Below are 20,200 nucleotides of genomic sequence, written 5' to 3' on the forward strand. Positions count from 1 at the left end.
GACACATGGATAGATTAGCGTAACCACCACCTTATTCAGGCTACAGAACATTGCCCCCCAGAACTCCGTCTTGCTCTACCTTTGTGGTCATACCCTCCCCCACCTGTAAACCCTGGCAACCACTGATCAGTTCTCCATCATCATATAGTTTTATCTTTTCGGGAATGTCATATAAACGTACGCAACCTTTTAAATCAGGCTCCTTTCACTCAGCATAATGCCTTTGAGATTCATCCAGGTTGTGGGGATCAGTAGTTTGTTCCTTTTTATTGCTGAGTGGCGTTTCAATGTATGGATATCCTACAGTTTGTGCATCCATTCTCCCATTGAAGGACATTTTGGGCTGTTTTCAGTATTTGACCACATGAACCTGTGTACAGGTTTTTGTGTGAATATAAACTTTCATTTCTCTAAAGTAAATACCCAGGGGTAGGATTGCTGTGTCATATGGTAAGTGTATGTTCAACTTTATAAGAAACTACCAAACTATTTTTCAGAGTGGCTGTACCATTTTGCATTCCCACCAGCAAAGTATGAAAGTTTTAGTTGCTCTGCGTCCTAGCCAGCACTGGGTATTTAGAATTTTTTTAAACCATTATAATAGGTGTGCAGTATTATCTCATTGTGGTTTTTTTTTTTTTTTTAAAGATTTTATTTTTTCCTTTTTCTCCCCAAAGCCCCCCGGTACATAGTTGTGTATTCTTCGTTGTGGGTTCTTCTAGTTGTGGCATGTGGGACGCTGCCTCAGCGTGGTCTGACGAGCAGTGCCATGTCCGCGCCCAGGATTCGAACTGACGAAACACTGGCCCGCCTGCAGCGGAGCGCGCGAACTTAACCACTCGGCCACGGGGCCAGCCCCTCATTGTGGTTTTAATTTGAATTTCTGCTTCCTTGAATCCAGGGGGAACTGGGTGGAAAAAATTGGTCAACTCATCAGCAGTTTGGTGATGCTTCAAACTCTGATCTTTTTCCTTAATCTGCCTTCTGCTATTTACTTTTCAGAGTCCTCGTGTGGCTTATTTATTGCTGTGTAACAAATTACTAAAAAACTTAGCGGCTTATACACATAATTATCCAACAGCTTCTGCGGGGCAGGAATCTGGGAGTGTCTTACACGGGTCCTCTACTTCAGGATCTCTCACAAGCTGCTGCAGTCGAGGTGCTGGCTGGGCTGCAGGCATCTTAAGGCCTAACTGGGGAAGGATCTACTTCCAAGCGCACGTGGTTGTTGGAAGGATTCAGTTCCTTGAGGTCTGTTTGACGGAGGGCCTCGGTTCCTTTCTGCCTTTTGGCCAGACTTCCCTCAGTCCGGTGCCATGTGGGCCTCTCCAACATGGCGGCTTACTTTATCAAAAGCACACGAGTTGCAAAGGCAATAGAGTCTGCTAGCAAGACAGAAGGTCACAATCTTTTATAACCTAGTCACAGAAGTGACATCCCAATACCTTTGCCATATTCTGTTGATTAGGAGTCAGTCACTATGTCCAGCCTTACAGTGAAAGGAAGGGGATTACAGAAGGGCGTGAATACCAGGAGTTGGGGATCATTGGGGACCATGTTGGTGTCTGCCTGCCACAGTCCTCAGATAGCTGCTCCCTGGATTCTGTACGGCTTTTATAGCTTCAATCAATGGGAGGGACAGGGTAGAGTGGGTAGAGTGTCCTTATTCCATCTTACCCAGGCCGGAACTCTCTGTGAAGCTTATTGATTTGATTTACGGACATTCAGGGTTAATTGAAGGAGATTTTTTTTTTAAGCTCAAGCCATCTAGGACCAAGCTAGGGTTAGACTAAGCAGTGGTCAAAATTTGAATTCTAATATCTACTAATCCTCTATTTATTAAATCACAACCATGGAAAGCACAACTTTTGTACCCAAGATGGAGCCTTTTCAAAGCCAAACTTATAAACTTCAACACGTGACAGCTGTTTCAGCCTGTCGTTGTGGCTGCTGACAAGGTGACCCCAACAGACACATCTGGCCAGCACTGGCCTTTATGAATTTCTTTCACCTGATAGTGACTTGTAACCCACCTTTTATTTCTTTTAACAACTTTCCAAATCTAGCCTCTCTTTCCTCGTACTTACTGTGGTTTTTCTTTTCTTTTTTTTTTGTGAGGAAGATTGTCTCTGAGCTAGTATCTGTGCCAATCTTCCTCTATTTTATGTGGGATGCCACCACAGCATGGCCTGACAAGCAGTGCTAGGTCTGTGCCCGAGATCTGAACCTATGAATCCTGGGCTGCTGAAGCAGAGCACACGAACTCGACCACTATGCCACCAGGCCGGCTCCTTAATGTGGTGTTTCAATACCCAGAACTCATCTCTGGAAATATGCTCGATCCTTTTTCTTTATTGAAATGTAAAGTTACTTGGTATTCCTTCCCTCTCTTCAAAAGGAAGCAGGCTCTTTAAATCAAGGTTCTTAAAATGTTTTTGATCATGAACCTCTCACAGTAAAAGCTTTTTGAGAATAGACCCCTAGTACAGGTATATTTATTTACTTACAACTAATACTACTGAACTCATATACTGTGTACATTGCCAAACGTACATGAAAATAGAAAATTCTAAAAGAATAAGAAAATAGATAAAAATATGAGTTCTGATATTTTGTTTTCTACTGTCCAGCAGACCTTCTGTGCATCTGCTGTGGGGCAGGTACCCCCTTTTGGAGACTACCAGGTGTTAGGAAGCTGGGAGTGGGTGTGGTTGCTTCCCATTGGCCCCAGCACCAGAGCTGGGAGGCCAGCCCGCCTTTGGTGCTCTAGGACATTGAGGTATCAGGGACCAGGAGTGCACAGACACCTTAAGTACTCACCACCCAACAGATCTGCACACACCATTTTTTTCAGTCTCTTCCCAAATCCAGCTGCTTTGCCTAGATTCTAGCATACCCCCCAGTGTATGTCGGAGCTGCCTGTTAGAATTACTTTTCTTTGGGAGAAATTGGAACTGTGGCCAGCTCTAGGAAGCTTGTGAAACAGGAGAGGTTTTCCTGCAATGCCCAGTCTCTTCCTTGTGAGGTAAGCAGCCATCTCCATTCCCCTCTGCCTTTCCATAGCTTGCTCCTACTACAGACTAACTGAGTGTTCTGGTTTGGGTTCCCTCAGAAGTAGACACTGAGACAAGTATTTGAGAGCAAGTTTATCTGGAGGGTGAAAGCAAACCCAGTAGGGGAGTGGGGAAGTGAGAAAGGAAAGACAGCCGAGGCAGCCAAGAAAGAGTAAATCCAGGCTGCAGAGGTGCAGGGGCTGCCCTTTTTCAACCACAGCAGACAAACGCTTTTCTCGACCTGCTTGTAAGCCTAATTGCAGCATTATAACTAGGAACTCAGTTTGCTCTGATTTTTATTTTACCTTTCCCATTTCACATCCTGGTTAAGTACTGCAAAATATACGTATCTACAAGAACACCCTCTTCTTTCCCTCACCTTTTTTCTTCTGGTTAACTCCTAACTTCTGGCTGCTCAATCCTCAGGTCTCAGCAGGGGCATCACTTCTTCTAGAAAGCCTACCTTCATCCCGTTTGTGGCATAGGGCTCTTTCTCTGTCCCCCTTACCTGTCCTATTAGAGATTTTGTCATACTGTATTGCTTTCATTTACTCATTTAATAAATATCTATGATGTGCCTGGCACTGTTTTAGGTACCTGGAGCTTATATTCCAATAGGGGAGACAGATTTAATTTGTAATTTTATTTTAATTTCTTATTTACCTATGTGTTTGCCCTACTTCATGCCCATTTTGTTCACAATTTCTTTTTTTCTTTTCTTTTTTTTAAATATTGGCACCTGAGCTAACATCTGTTGCCAATCTTCTTTTTTTTTTCTTTTTCTTCTTCTTCTTCCCAAAGCCCCCCAGTACATAGTTGTATATTCTAGCTGTAGGTCCCTCTGGTTGTGGCATGTGGGACACCACCTCAACATGGCCTGATGAGTGTGCTAGGTCTGTGCCCAGGATCTGAAACGGCAAAACCCTGGGCTGCCAAAGTGGAGTGCACGAACTCAACCACTGGGCCAAGGGACCGGCCCCTTGTTCACAATTTCCGTCCCTCAGCACAGTGCCTCCCACATAGGGGGTGCTCAATAAAAATCTGTTGAATTGAGGGGCTGGCCCCGTGGTCGAGTGGTTAAGTTCGCGCGCTCCGCTGCAGGCGGCCCAGTGTTTCGTTGGTTCGAATCCTGGGCACGGACATGGCACTGCTCATCAAACCATGCTGAGGCAGCGTCCCACATGCCACAACTAGAAGGACCCACAATGAAGAATATACAACTATGTACTGGGGGGCTTTGGGGAGAAAAAGGAAAAAATAAAATCTTTGGAAAAAAAATGTGTTGAATTGAATAGAAGAGCACAAGGCGTCTTATCTAAGGAGGACCTGGTGTTGCCATGGCCTTCCCTGAGGGGGTAGTTGAACTCTCACCTGACCTATTGGCTGTTTTCATATGATGGTGTGCCCATTGAGAGATAAATTGACCCACCTTGACTGTTAGGGAGATAAGTCTGTTAATGAGTGAGTTTAGAACTGTTAACATTACTTTGCCCATTATTTTTTCTTTTCTCAGGCTGAGAGAACACATCCCTGCTTAGCTGGAGGAAAGCCAGAAAACATTTGAGAAGAGGCTGGAACTTTCATTTTGCAGCCACACAAGGTGCTGACCAAGGCAATATAGTGTAATGATCATAAGTAGGGGTTCTAGAGTCAAAGTGTCTGGGTTCAAATCCCAGCTCTGCTCCTCATTTGTTGGTTGACTTCAGGCTATAGTTCCCAATGTGTAAATAGGGATAATAATAGTATATACAGTAGTCCCCGCTTATCCCTGGGGGATATGTTTCAAGACCCCCAGTGGATGCCTGAAACTGTGGATAGTACTGACCCCTATATATACTATTTTTTTCTATACATACTCACCTATGATAAAGTTTAATTTATACATTAAGCACAGTAAGAGATTAACAACAGTAACTAATAATAAAATAGAACAATTATAACAGTATACTGGAGTAAAAGTTACCATAGATCCTAGCAACTTCAGTGTACCATTTTTTTCTTTCCTTATTAAGTTGAGAACTTTCACCTTTTTACTTAAAGGAAGCACTTTATGGCTTGTCTTTGGCATGTCCGAATTGCCAGCATCACTATTCTTGTGCTCTGGGGCCATTATTAAGTAAAATAAGGGTTACTTGAACACAAGCACTGCGATACCATGACAGTTGATCTGATAACCAAGACAGCTACTAAGTGACTAACGGGCAGGTCATGCATACAGCGTGGATCCTCTGGACAAAGGGATGAGTCATGTCTCAAGTGGGGCGGAGTGGGATGGCGCAAGATTTTGTCAGGCTACTCAGAATGGCATGCAATTTAAAACTTATGAATTGTTTATTTCTCGAATTTTCCATTTAATATTTTTGGACAGTGGTTGCGGGTAACTGAAACCGTGAAAAGAAAAACCTTGGAAAAGGGGGGACTACTGTACCTCATAGGATGGTGTGTGGATTAAATAAGATTAGCATGTAAAATTTACAAGTGCCTAGAACATAGTAAGTGCTCAATAAATGTTATCATTGTGATTTATTCACATACATCAGTGCTGGTTCGTTTAGCAGTTGGAGGCTGGCTATAGAACTCTTTGTGGTGCTTGAAGTAACACTTTAGCGTTCTTTGTACAATGGGAAGATACAGTGAAGTTCTTCATTTTAAGCAAATTCTAAATTTTAGACAAGTCACATAAAGGGCACAACCAATCCAATTCATGGTCCAGAGGCTGGCCATTAAAACAACCACCTAAATCACGAGCTCTTTCCCTCCTTTCCTTTCTTTCTGTGATTAAACAAATATTTGGTGAGTACCTCTTATACATTTGGTGCTGGGGATGCCAAGAGGAATGAAATGGATCCTTATCCTTCAGGATTTCACATGTAAAAGGACAAATTACAGTGCACTTTGGGAAGCTTTATAATTGGACACACACATGGCTTTGAGAGCCAGAAGGCAGAGGGACTAACTCCCCCTTGGTGATTCAGGAAAGGCTTCACACAGAGGAGACATTTGAACAACTGTATCTGGACATAGCCATCATTTAATCACTGTGGACTGAATAGGCATCTGGCCGGAAACCCAGCCATATAGCGACATTGTCCATTAGTTTTCAGAAGCCTGGGTAATTATGCTATCATTTGCAATGTGCATGGTGGCCTTATCAGGTCCTAGTCTTAGAGTCCCTGCCATGGAAACCTGTACAGCTGTATTGCCTCATAATGAGGCCCTCTGATAATATTTAATATGCTAATAGAATTACAGAAGCCCAGGGCTGCCTTTCCAGTTATTTTTAAAGTGACTCCATTAGATTAAATAGCAAGCTAGGTAACCACTTTACTGGATCTCCTGTGGCTCTCAATTGCAGAAAGGAATTGGCTAAAGAGCAGCTTGGGTGGGGTTATGAAATGATGATGGCTGAAGTTCTTGAAATCCCAGCTCAAGGTGCCTAAGGCCAGTAAGCTCGAAAAGGCATATACTATGTAACCAGCTGGGAAGAGTTTGGGAGGAAAATTGCTGTCGGTGCAGCTACAGTCAATGTGAGACTCTGGGAACAAGATCACCTCTGGATTGCCTCGAAAGACAGCAGAACTGTGGCTGGTGGCATCCAGTACTGACACTGGCACTTTGATTTTTCAAATGTCTTCCCCTTCTTCCTTCTCAAACTCTGCAAAATTACAGGTCAACTTTCCTTTTTCTTTTCTGCTGATGAAGAGAGGTGAATCTCCCTCTCACAGACAGGTTCTCCAACAAGCAGCCGATTGAATAGCTGGAGGAATAAAAACATCATATAAATGAATTTGCAGCACAGCACCCAACAGCTGCTCCCTTAAACCCATGCCTGTTCAAGTCCTAAAGAGGAATGTTTTGTTTTTTCACTTCCTTCTCTTAATCGTACCCAGGTTACTGTAACGTTCCCTAAAAATCATCCTTGGTTGACCTAAAGAGTCAGCCACTGAGTGCTCTTCTGCTCTTATTTACCAAAATTCATTTTGTATTTTGTACTGATGCAGATTATTTATGCAAACAGCAGCCTGGTCCTGCTTGTACAGAGCCTGGTCCCCTTGGAAGCAGTCATGTGACCTCAGCCCATTACTTGAGAGCATCCCTTTATCTCCTAGCCCAGAACAGGGCAGGGTTGGGGCAGACAGCTGCGGCTCACGGGCCAGTCCAGCCTCTCCCGGATCTGCTGCTCGGGGCTCGCCTTCCAGGCTGAAAGGCAAAGCAGCTGGGGCATGTTCGAGTTATTTCTTTGTGTACGTGTGTGTATTTACTTCTTGATTTATTTAAGCAAGAGCTCTCTCTGCAGAGAACTGCAGAGGTGTGAGATGTGTGGAGTGTGTGTGTGTGTGTAGGGGTGGTGCTCCAGAGAGAACTGGAATTGTACCTCTTCTCTTTCAGACCTCTGCATCCCTCATAGAGAAGGTTTTTTCTCATTTTTGTTTCTCTTGAAACACCTGAGGTGAGGAAAAACCTCTGCATTGGCCAAGCAGAAGAAACAGGTAATACATTTATTTGTTCTTAGGTATTTGGGGCAAGCAGAAGTCTACATCATAAACATATATTGTGTAGCAACAGAACAGGGAACATGCACTTCTCGGAGCTGATTTTATTGCTTTGCAATTTCTCGGAATGATTTTTCTCAAAGATGCTGATTGCAAATTGTCATCATCTTAAAAATGTATTTAGATGACTTTGCAATCTGAAGGGTTGTGGCCTATTTCAAATGAACTCGGTATTTGGAAAAACTCTGTGGTTTCTTGGGTGAGAGCTAGAAAATGAGGGAAGGAATACTTTGAGAGACCCTTCTAGGCCCTTCCCCAAACCCCGCTACACAGTTTCATGTTCAGAAATCTTCCTTTAGCTCCCTTGGCCTCTTGCTATCTTAGGGGACCACAGGGTTTCCATCTATCTGTAAGAAAGCGAAACTGAATTCCTTGCAGTGTTCAAGAATTTTCTTTAGTGATTTAGTGCTTACATAGGTTGACCACATTGGGTCCTGAAACCAAGGCGTAGCTAACCTTCTAGTGGACGGACATTTTTGTTCTTTAATCATTAAGCAGAGTGGCTCTTTAGTTCTGCCACTGATCAGCTGTGCCATGGAGTAGGATATTTAATTTCTGAGTCTCAGTTTCCTATCTGTAATATGGGAGTGATGATACCACCCGAAGGTTGCTGTGAAAATTAACTGGAATAATAGAAATATAAAGCACCCACTGTGCTGAGTAAATAGTAGTCCCTTAATAAAGAGTGGTTCTTCGCTATTATTATTATTCATATAGTATTCTTTCCAATCTTAGTGCTCTCAGGGTAAAAGAGTCCCTTTCTTTGTGAATCTACAATTATCCCTGAACCGGTAGATACCCAAAGGGTTTAGTCTCTGGGAGGGCCGAGATAACACCTTCTGAAGGAAGAGATTTGAGCAAACACAAGTTTCATTTCAACACTTCTACCACGGTGGGTACCCGCCCAGGCATGGCCCCTCCTAACTCATCAGCTGAGAAGAATTACTCTTTGTTGAAGTTGGTTTTTTCCACCACTGAGCTCCTCATTAGTCCTCAGTACAAGTCTGTAAGGTGTGCATTATTATCCCTGTTTTCTTATGAGAAAACTGAGGTGCAGAGGAATCAAGAAGCTGAGAAGAATTTAAACTCTGGTTTGTTTGACTTCTAAACCCTAGGCTCCTCTGGGCCAGGGTTAGGCAGTTAGAAACAACAGATATTCTGGAGATGCTTTACCTCAAAAGGGTGCCTGCTAGGCTCTTTGGGAAACAGTGGACACTATAGCTCTTAGAGTTTCATATTAGAGATGCATATTAACATATTGAAGGCTCTGAGGAATCCTGCTGTAAAGAAACCTGTTTAATCCTACTTCTCCTGAACTTATTTGATGGTGGGTCCTTTTTTGCCTTATCCCTAGAATCATAAACCACATACAAGTACTCTTCCACAAACACACTTTGGAAAATCTAGCATCAGGCCAAGCTGCCTCCTGATTACAATCCTGTCTGATATAGCAACAGATGCCCTCAGACACCTTCCGGGGGTAGGTAGTTCCTCCCTTTTCTTTCTTTCTTTTTTTTTTTTATTGAGTTCATAATAGCTTACAACATTGTGAGGTTTCAGTTGTACATTATTACTTGTCCATCACCATATAAGTGCTCCCCTTCATGCCCTGTGTCCTTCCTCCAGCCCCCTTCCCCTGGTAACCACTGAACTGTTCTCTTTGTCCATGTGTTTATCTTCCACATATGAGTGAAATCATCTGGTGTTTATCTTGTTCTGTCTGGCTTATTTCGCTTAACCTAATACCCTCAAGGTCCATCCATGTTGTCATGAATGGGATGATTTCGTCTTTTTTTATGGCTGAGTAGTGTCCCTCCCTTTTCTTATCCTTTCATCTCATGAGACCCAGGAAGAGTCACCAGTTCAGTCACTGAACTGTGACTTATTCATTTAAGACCCCAGTCACAAGCAAGTGCTACAGTGTTCTCCTGGAAAGGTGGTGATGGAAGGGGCCTCTTTAGTGTAGTCTGCCAGGGACTCCTCTACCCCACTCTGTGCCCCTTACTTATATTTAGGCGACAGACATCAGACTGTAGAATCCTTGTTTTGTTGAATACCAAAGAGAATGTAGCAGGGGAGCCTGGAGAGGTATCTGTTCTCCATGTTCTTGTCTACACAGTCCGAGGGGCAAGAATTAGACCTGCCTATCTAACTCCCACTTTGGGGGCTGGGGTGCGGTGCCAGTTGAATGCCTATGCCTTCTAGATTTGGGCTCCTCAGGGCTAGAGCTAGAGTAGAAATTTCTCACAAAAGCCAGCATCTCTAGGAAAAGCTGAGTTTCTAACAGAGGAAACCACACAATTCACATCTAGAATGCCAGAGGCGGAATCAAGGTCAAGGTGGCTGAGCCAAGGTGTGGGAGTTCAATAGAGATGCACTTTGAAATAAAATAAAGTTAAGAATGAATAAGAACAATTTGCGGAGGCTGGGCTAGCACTTGGAGTGTGCTTGATGGCCGAGGTTAGGTTGGCTCCAAGGGCCATCTTTTGTTCTTTCCTTTATTTTCACCTTGGGAAATGCAAAGTGGTTAGGATGAAAAGAATTGAAGATCATCAAACAGTTCCACCCTCCAATTATCCCCTCTTATCCCCTGACACACACACGCAGTGAAAACCTTTTAACAGAAGCCTTAGAAGCCTATCCTTTTGCAGATTAGGAGTGAGTACCAATGATGAGTCACTATTTTATGTTTGTGCTCTAAAGCTATCCTTGGTATATATTGGTGGGGGCAGCAGCACTGGGCAAGTTTCAAGTTTTTTTTTTGCTAAGATCCACCTTTTCAGTGGTTCATGTCACTGACTCTGGCATCCTTGGGTCTTTGTGAACACTGCAGAAACTCTCCACCTTTTGGGCTGGAGAATCCCTTTCAGGCCCCAGGGAATCGTTTCTTGAGAGACTTCTTTGGTACGCTAAGTGCTTTTCTAATGCAGACACAGGGCGGGAACTGGAAGAAGCCGAGATTTTTCCCAATGATGGAAAATCCCCAAATCATTTTTATCAGCTTTGCAGCCAGCTAGAGATGTCCTCAAAGGCACACACACCTGTAAAAACTTGCTTCCCTCTCTGCCTTTAAGTAGGTGATTACCATCTAGGTTGGGCAGTTGTGGGACTAGTAAGTGGCACCTGGTCTTAACCAGCCCTTGTTTTGGTGAGAAGTAAAATGAGCTCTTTTTTTTTTTTTGACCTGTTACCTGAGGGAGAAAAACAGTTTAAAAATAACTTGCTTAATAATTATTTAATAATGTAAAAATTCTAATAGCAAATTATTTTTTCTAATAACCAAATAATTCTAGAACAATTCTCATTTCTTTCCATCATGATTTAAAATTTTTCTTTAAAAATGGGTGTATAGGTACTACCCATTTTCTGGTTTAATAAAAGGCTTTTGTGTAATCAAATGGCACATATCTGTACCCAAAATGATGGACGAATAATGGCTTTTAACAATTTTGAAAATGACTCTGGTTTAGAAATGTTCACTCTTTTATCCATTCATTCACGTAGCATTTATCAAACACCTGCTGTGTGAAAGGTACTGTGTAGGTGGCAGAGATTCAGGGAGTATTTAGAAAGAAAGATACCCATGGAGCTTACAGTCTAGCAGAAATATACTCAAGTTTGATACTTTTTAGTTCCTAGTGAATCTTTTTTGTGGAATTTTGTTTGTTGTGTAATGAATTAACTGAGAGGTAGCTGAGAACCAAATGCTTTTGGAAACATATTGCTTAATTTTTTTTCTGGAGAAAGAAAATCAAGTTTGAAATACAGGTCTTCCTCAACTTACGATGGGGTTACATCCCGATAGACCCATCGTAAGTTGAAAATATTGTAAACTGAAAGTGCATTTAATACACCTAACCTACCGAACCTCAGAGGTTAGCCTAGGCTGCCCTAAACGTGCTCAGAACACTTATGTTAGCCTACAGTTTGGCAAAATCATCTAACATAGAGCCTGTTTTATAGTAAAGTGTTGAATATCTCATGTAATTGATTGACTACTGTACTGGAAGTGACAAACAGAATGGTTGTATGGGGACGGAATGGTTGTAGGTGTATCAGTTGTTTACCCTCGTGATCGTGGGGCTGACTGGGAGCTGCAGCTCCCAGCCACTGCCCAGCGTCACCAGAGAAGATCAGACCACACATTGCTATCCTGGCAGAAGACCAAATTCAAAATTCGAAGTCCGGTTTCCATTGAATGCATATCACCTTTGCACCATTGTAAAGTTGAAAAATCGTGAGTCAAATCATCTTAAGTTGGGGACCATCTGCGTATCACTTCTTATTGTTGAATCAGTGTTTGTTGCCTACTCAATGCCCGGCTCTTGCGTACTCATAAAAAGGGGTAGAAAAAATAGCATATAGATGGAGGGGAAGCCCAAGGGAGATATGGAGAGCGATGTTTCTCAAACTGAGATATGGGGAGTGCCTGCGTCGAAGTCCCCTGAAGGGTGCACTTTAATTGCAGATTTCCAGGCCTCCCAGACTGCTTGAATCCAAGTATTGGCAGTCTGCATTGGGAGTCTGCAGTTTTTGAATAATCTGCCCTGGTAAGTCTTGTGCTACTTATGTTGGAGAGCACTAATCTAGGCAATTGGAGAAGCTCGCTAGAAGTAGATGAACTACTTCAAAGGGTGGTGAAGAACCCAGCAGATGTGTTCTCATAGGCACTGCAGATAACCTTTGAGAAATTTCTGAGTTTGGAGAGAAGGCAGGCGATTGGTAAATAGTTTCTCATTCTTAGAGATGACAAAAGAGTAGATACCAGAAGCCACAGACTTATAAGCCTGATGTGACCTCTGGAAAAATTCTGTTCCAAACAGATGGAGTCAAAGCATTTAGAGGAAAATCTGATGATCATTAGGCATCATCATGGGTTTGCTAAAACGGTTTCTTTATTAGAGGTTGTCAAATTTTGTTGCGCATTAGAATCATCTAGGGAGCTTTACAAAATCTTGATGCCCAACCCCTACTCAATACCAATTACATCAGGACCTCTGGGGATGGGACCCAGGCATCGGTATTTTTTAAACTGCCCCCCCCCCCCAAATTCTGGTTTAATGAGGTGCTGTTTGAGCATTGGGAGTTTTAAAAGCTCCCCAGGTGATGCTAATATGCAACAAAATTTGACAACCAGTTTGTCTATATGACATTAGGCAAGTTGCTTAACTTTCTTGCACTCTGTAAATTCCAGGTAGTTTTAAAGGTCTCTCCCATCGTTAAACTTCTGTGATTCTGTTATTAAAAATCATGCCAATGGAGCTAGCCTGGTGGCATAGTGGTGAAGTTCACACTCTCCATTTCAGCAGCCCTGGGTTCGCTGGTTCGGATCCTGGGCACAGATCTACGTACCACTCATCAAGCCATGCTGTGGCAGTGTCCCACATGCAGGGTAGAGGAGGATTGGCACAGATGTTAGCTCGGCGATAATCTTCCTCAAGTGAAAAGAGGAAGATTGGCAACAGATGTTAGCTCAGAGCCAGTCTTCCTCACACACACATACACAAACATCATGCCAAACTGACTTCCTTTCTTCCTCTCTTCTTCCCTCTTCTTCCTTCCTTCCTTCCTTCCTCCCTCCCTCCTTCCTTCTCTTCCTCTTCCTCTTCCTTTTTTCTTCTTCTTCTCCTAGGATAGGCTAGAATGTCAAGGTGTCAAATTATATACCTTAATTTCATTAAAATATGTAGCAAAATTTCCCAGGATGTCTCATAGAGAAATAAGATTATAATTATGATGGGTAAATTGACCACCTAACTGAACAAATATGCTCAGAGAGTGTGAAGGTAATGGATCTGTGGTAACCCTGGAGAATGGTCTGGAGTGGAATGGCACAGGGGTTGTTCTGTCCTAGGAGCTGACCTTGTTAACATTTTTTATCCATGATGTAGATAAAAAAGATGTGAAAGAAATGCCTATCAAATTTAGAAATAACCCCAAATTTTGGAGGGTTAATTAGTTCAGTACATAAAAGAATCAGGCCTAGCTCTGATTAGAATGTCTGTTTTTTAAGGTTATTATTGTTTTAAAAATATTTCCATAATTCAGATATTTTGCTCATTTTATTTTGCCTCTCACTTTGAGTCGAAATTTTGAAGCTTTTAGTGTAGTTCTAATGGAAAAATAGATGTGCCTATAGTAGGGTCCTCAGTCAGTTGTTTTCTGACTTTGTTCCTATTGAGAAATGCACAGAGATTAGATCAGGCTGGTTTGGAGCATCACAATTTAAAGGAAACATCACCCAAAAAAAGCAATGAGGTGGGATACTCCGGAAAGGAATTGTGTTGCAAACTCCCATGGAGTGATTGTGGAAGATCCAATTTAGCAGTTTCAGCGAACTCCTGGGAAGGCCTGGTGAGCGTGAGAGTAGACTTCGGAGGGGCCTCAGAAACACTTGGAGAGCTTGTTCAAAAAGGCCCTCCCACAGATTCTGATGCCTTAGTCTGGGGGGAGGCCTTGAACTTCCTTTTCTTAAAGCAAGCATCCCAACTGATTCTGAGAAATATTGTCAAGAACTCCCTTTGATTTTAATTTTGGCATAGTTGTTTAAATATGTTGTTTTTGTTTCATAGTCAGCCTCCAATTTGTATTTTTAAAAGCCAACATCGATTTAATTATTTTGAGCTTAAAACCAAAACAGTTAAATTATGTCAGATGCTGCATATCCCATTCCCTGTATTTCAATTAGAAAATTGTGTGCTTACATTTCCATTTTTCTGTTCACTTTTTTATTGAGGTCATAATAGTTTATAACTTTTATTTTCATTTTTAATGCTTTATTTTATACAGATCTTGATCTGACCTAGACACGGGGAAAATATAATTTACATCTAGCAGAGAAGCAATCCGTAGTTGCTCTGTTGCTGCTGCTGTGTTTTGGAAAATAAACCAGGATTAAATTATGTCTGATCAGTTTCCACATCACATGATGAACAGCAGTGGAGAAGAAGCCTAAAATGAAGCCTGCCGTGCGGCCCTTAGATACCTTGTTAACAGACGCTTTCCTCCCTCCCTCCTTGTCTTCCTCCTCAGGATCTATGACTGAAGTGGATCGGCTAGGAGGGGCTCCTCGCAGCATAAAGGGAGGCACTTTTCACACTCTGTCTTGGAATGAGAAGTTGAATTCACGAACACACGATTGAGAAGACATGGGCTGTGGTACTTCATCTTCAGCGAAAGACAGGAAATCTGAGAGAGGTGAGTGCTAGGATCGCGCCTGTCTTTGTGAATGGAAAGGGGAGAGCGAGCCAGATTCACCCTCTCCCTTTCTCCTTCACTCACATGGTGCTCGAGCTGCCCTCTGCGATTTTGCACAAGGCATCATCACTTGCACTGAAGGTTAAATGTGGGGATAACATGGGAAACTACCTTTAGGAAGATGTAGCTTTGAATTTATGATGTACCATAAAGCATTATTTAAGAGAGATTTTATGTTTGATTTGATTTCACTTGGAAATGTACCAATATAAAATCTCAATTTAAGACTCATGGACAGAGAACCAGAAAGGCTCTGTACATTTATGTCTCTTTATTCCGTACACTTATAAATAGCTGTATCCATACCTATGTGACATTTAGTAGCATCATTGAATTTTTATTAGATTTTATAACTCAATGGTCACATTTTTTATAGCTTTTCAACACAGAACTTCATGAGATTTGCCTCTTGTTCTTAGAATATTCTAGGTAGAATTTGGAAAATACTAGATCATCTGTTTCCCAACAAGTGTGTTGTTCTGTATAGATGACGTGCCCCCTACTACCCCCGTAGAATTAGAGGCTTAAATATTTCACTTATTTGTTTTGTACTGAGGTTCTTTCTCATGGCCACTAGAATCTAGATGAAACTCACTTGAGTGTTTAAGGGACATGTCTCCACAAGGAAATTAAAATAACTGTTCCTTTGTTATCTAGGTTAGAGAGAATTTTCCCAATTTCTATTCCACATTTTGGTTTTGGAAGTTTACTCAGGCTTCAGATGGAGAGTTTAGGATGCAGAGTATTCTATACTAATCAGTGTGGGATGTTTTCCTTTGGGAATCAAATGCTGTTCCCCCTCCCAGCTCACTTGTGCTGGTGAGTTAGCAGGCTAATCTCTGACAGTAGAGACACGGGAGATGCACTCTCTTTCAAATCTGTAAGCACGTCATGAAATGAATTTTTCAGAAGCTCCAGCTGAACTAATTCCATAGTAGTGAGAGTCAAGAGAGTAATTATCTGTTTATGTCTAGGACTACCCAGAGTTCTTTAGATATAGCCAATTTCTTAGGTTAAAAAAAGGCCAAGCCCAACTTGTAAAAGTTAATTCTCTTTTTTTGAAATACTTTTCAACGTTTAAAATGTTGCATGTAAATGGAAATATTAGCATAGATTTTTGGATTGCTTTTTCTTTTAAATGATTGAGGTGAAATTCACATAACATTGAAATTAACCATTTTAAAGGGAACAATTCAGTAGCATTTAGTACCTTCACAAGCTTGTGTAACCACCACTTCTATCTAGTTCCAAAACATTTCCTCATTCCAAAGTAAAACTCCTTGGGTATTAAGCAGTTTCTCCCTATTTCCCTCTCCTCCCAGCCCTTGGCAACCACCAACCTGTATTCTGTCTATGAATTTATCTATTCTGGATCCGTCATGTAAATGGAATCATACACAACATGACCTTTTGTGTCTGGCGTCTTTCACTTAGCATCATATTTTTGAAGTTTATCCATGTTGTAGCATGTCTCAGTACTTCATTCTTTTTTAAGGCTGAATAATATTTCATTGTGTGTTTATACTACATTTTGTTTATTGATTTGTTGATGGACATTTAGGTTGTTTCCACCTTTTTGGCTGCTGTGAATAGTGCTGTCCTGGACATGAGTGTATGTGTACCTGTTTGAGTCCCTGTTTTCAGTTCTTTTGGGTATATACCTAGGAGTGGAACTGCAGGGTCATTTGGTAATTCTATGTTTAACTTTTTAAAGACATACCAAACTTTTTTCCTGGATCATTTTTTGGAAATAGCAGCTTTATTGAGATATAATTCATACGCCACACAATTCACCAGTTTAAAGTATATAATTCAGTAGTTTTTAGTATATTCACAGAGCTGTACAATCATCACCACAATCAATTTTAGACCATTTTCACACACACACACACACACACCCCTGCCCAGAAACCCATTGAGAGTCACTCCTACCTCCCCAGCCCTAGGCAATCACTAATCTACTTTCTGTCTCTATAGATTTGTGCTATTTATATAAATGTAATCAGACAATATGGAATCTTTTGTGTCTCACTTCTTTCACTCAGCATGTTTTCGACATTCATCCATGTAGCATCAATCAGAACTTCATTCCTTTTTATTGCTGAATAATATTCTATTGTATGAATATGCCACATTGTATTCATCCATTCTTTAATCAACGGACATTTGGATCGTTTCTGCTTCTTTACTATTGTGAACAATGTGAACTGCTATGAACATTCATGTACAAGCTATTGTGTAAACGCATGTTTTCAGTTCTCTTGGGTAGATACCTAGGAGTAGAATTGCTGGGTCATATGGTAGCTCAATGTTTAACATTTTGAGAAACTTCCAAACTATTTTCCCAAAAGGCTGCACCATTCTACATTACCACCAGCAGTCTGTGATGGTTCCAATTTTTCCACATCCTTAGCGACACTTGTTATTGGCTGTCCTTTTGATTGTACTCATCCTAGTGGGTATGAAGTGGTATCTCTTTAGGGTTTTTATTTGCATTTCCCTAATGACTAATGATGTTTAGCATCTTCTCGTGTATTTATTGACCATTTGTGGATCTTCTTTGGAGAAATGTCTATTCAGTCATTTGTCCATTTTTTAATTTTTATTTTTTGGTAAGAGTTCTTTATATATCCTAGTTACAAGCTTCTTTTCAAATATATGGTTTGCAAATATTTTCTCCCATTCCGTGGGCTGTCTTCTCACTTTCCTGATGATGTCCTTTGAAGCACAAAGGTTTTTCATTTTGATGAAGTCCAATTTATTTTTTCTTTGGTTACCTGTGCTTTTGGTAGCATATCTAAGAATCCATTGCCAAATCCAAGATTATTTATGCTTATGTGTTCTTCTAAGTATTTTATATTTTTGGCTCTTACATTTAGGTTTTTGATCTATTTTGAGTTAGTTTACATATATGGTATGAGGTAGGGTACAGATTTATTCTTTGCATGTGGATATCCAGTTGTCCCAGCACCATTTGTTGAAAAGACTATTCTTTCCCCGTTGAATGATCTTGGCACTCTTGTCAAAATTCAGTTGACCGTAAATGTGAGGGATTGTTTCTCGACCGTCAATTCTATTCCATTGATCTATATGTCTACCTTTATGCCAGCACCACACTGTCTTGATTACTATAGCTTTTGTAGAAAGTTTTGAAATTGGAAGTGTGAATCCTTCAACTTTTTTCTCTTTTTCAAGACTATTTTGGCATTTTGGGTCCCTTATATTTCCATATGAATTTTAGGATCAATTTGTCAATTTCTCAAAAGAAGCCAGCTGGAATGTTGATGAGGATTGCATTGAATCTGTAGATAACTTTGGGGAGATTGCCATCTTAACAGTTAAATCATCTGATCCGTGAACATGGGATGTCTTTCCATTTATTTAGGTCTTCTTTAATTTCTTTCAACAATGTTTTGTAGTGTTCAGAGTTTGTTTTACATTTCTTTTGTTGAATTTAGCCTATTTTATTCTTTTTGATGCTATTGTAGATAGAATTGTTTTCTTAATTTCATTTTTGTGTTGTTAATTGCAAATGTATAGAAAAACAATTGATTTTTATATATTGGTCTTGTATCTTGAAACCTTGCTGAACTCATTTATAAGCTCTAATAGATTTTTAATGGATTCCTTAAGATTTCCTATTAACAAATCATGTCATCTGCAAACAGAGATAGTTTTACTTCTTCCTTTCTGTTCTATGCCTTTTATTTCTTTTTTTTGCCGAATTATCCTGGCTAGAACCTCTGTTATAATGTTGAATAGAAATGTGAGAGTAGACATCCTTGTCTTGTTCCTGATCTTAGGAGGAAAGCATTGTAGATGCTCTTTATTAGGTTGAAGAAGTTCATTCCTATTCCTATTGATTGTTTTTTATTAAGAAGTAGTGTTTGGGGCCAGCCCCATGGCCTAGTGGTTAAGTTTGACAAGCTCTACTTTGGTGGCCCAGTTTCAGTTCCCAGGCATGGACCTGTACCACTTGTGGGTGGCCATGCTGTGGTAGTGACCCACATACAAAATAGAGGAAGATTGGCACAGATGTTAGCTCAGGGCTAATCTTCCTCAGCCAAAAAAGAAAAAGGTAGTGTTTAATTTTGTCAAATGTTTTATCTGCATGTATTGAGAGGATCACGTAGTTTTGTCCTTTGTTCTGTGATATGGTGTACGTTAACTGAATTTAAGATGTTAAGCCAACTTTTGCATCCTTGGGACAAATCCCATTTGGTCATGGTATATAATCCTTTTTATATGTTGCTGGATTCAGTTTACTAGTATTTTGTTTAGGATTTTTGTGTCTATATTCATAAGAGATATTGGTCTATAGTTTTCTTTTCTTGTGATGTCTTCGTCTGGTTTTGATATCGGGGTAATACTGGCCTCATAGAATGAGGTGGAAAGTGTTCACTTCTATTCCATTTTTTAGAGTAATTTGTGAAGAATTGGTATTGATTCTTCTTTAAAGGTTTGGTAGAATTTGTCAGTGAAGCTATCTGGGCATTGGCCTTTCTTCATGGGTAGGTTTTTGATTGCTTATTCTGTCTCTTCTCTTATTATAGGTCTATTCAGATTTTCTGTATCTTCTCAAGTCATTTTCAGTAGTTTGTGTCCTTCTAGGAATTTGTCCATTTCTTCTAAGTTATCTAATTTATTGGCATATATTTGTTCAGAGTATTTCTTTATAATTCTTTTTATTCTTCCATTATCTCTTGTTGAATATATCAACCAATGTTTATTATGGTTTCATAATAATAAATCTTCTGAAACTGATGCAATGGTGTTTACTTACATTTATCCATAAGATAAACATTTTATCCATGAAAACTTTTTCTCATTCAGAAATATTGTAAAATATAGAAAAGCAGTTGGAAAGAATTAATATTCACTCCTCCTTCTACTAACCAGAGATAACAACTGTTAACATTCTGATAATTTCCTTCCAGTTTTTTTTTTTTGGTATAGTGTAGATTTTTGATCATACTAAATATTAATTTTTGTAGCTTCACTTTTCACACCAAAACATTGTTATATAAAAATTTCTCAAATTGTTATAAGTGCTTTGTAAACATCATTTTAGCCATTGCTAAATATTCCATTTAGTGGATAGGCCATAATATACTTATTTATTCCTCTAATATTGAAATTTTGTTTACTAGTATAAATAACACTTTGAAGAATTTCTTTGTAAAGCTTTTTTCTTATTTTGAGTTATTTGCATATTTAGGTGATTAGACATGAAATTACTGGGTCAAGGGCTATGAATATTTTAAAAGCTCTTGATAGAAAATAATAGCTATTGTTTCCTGATTACTAACTGTTTTCCAGAGAGTGTTCAAATATTCT

The 20,200-nt window shown here is 40.3% G+C and overlaps 1 protein-coding gene across 21 annotated transcripts in view; it reads left to right on the top strand.

Moving 5' to 3' along the window:
• PPEF1 (protein phosphatase with EF-hand domain 1) overlaps positions 1 to 20,200 on the top strand; it is a 122,710-nt gene that overhangs the window by 15,670 nt on the left and 86,840 nt on the right. For 6 of the 21 annotated variants that reach the window (XM_070605257.1, XM_070605259.1, XM_070605262.1 and 3 more), the window contains 3 exons: positions 4,567 to 4,653; positions 7,443 to 7,543; positions 14,639 to 14,803. In XM_070605257.1, the coding sequence (XP_070461358.1) occupies positions 14,755 to 14,803 (49 nt within the window). In that variant the 5' untranslated portion in view covers positions 4,567 to 4,653; positions 7,443 to 7,543; positions 14,639 to 14,754. Of the gene's footprint in view, positions 1 to 4,566; positions 4,654 to 7,054; positions 7,298 to 7,442; positions 7,544 to 8,960; positions 9,087 to 14,638; positions 14,804 to 20,200 lie in introns of those variants that run through there. The other 15 variants (XM_070605264.1, XM_070605272.1, XM_070605268.1 and 12 more) reach the window with 8 other exon arrangements.

The sequence above is a fragment of the Equus przewalskii genome, chromosome X (assembly GCF_037783145.1).
Source record: "Equus przewalskii isolate Varuska chromosome X, EquPr2, whole genome shotgun sequence".
NCBI classification, from domain to species: Eukaryota; Metazoa; Chordata; class Mammalia; order Perissodactyla; family Equidae; genus Equus; species Equus przewalskii.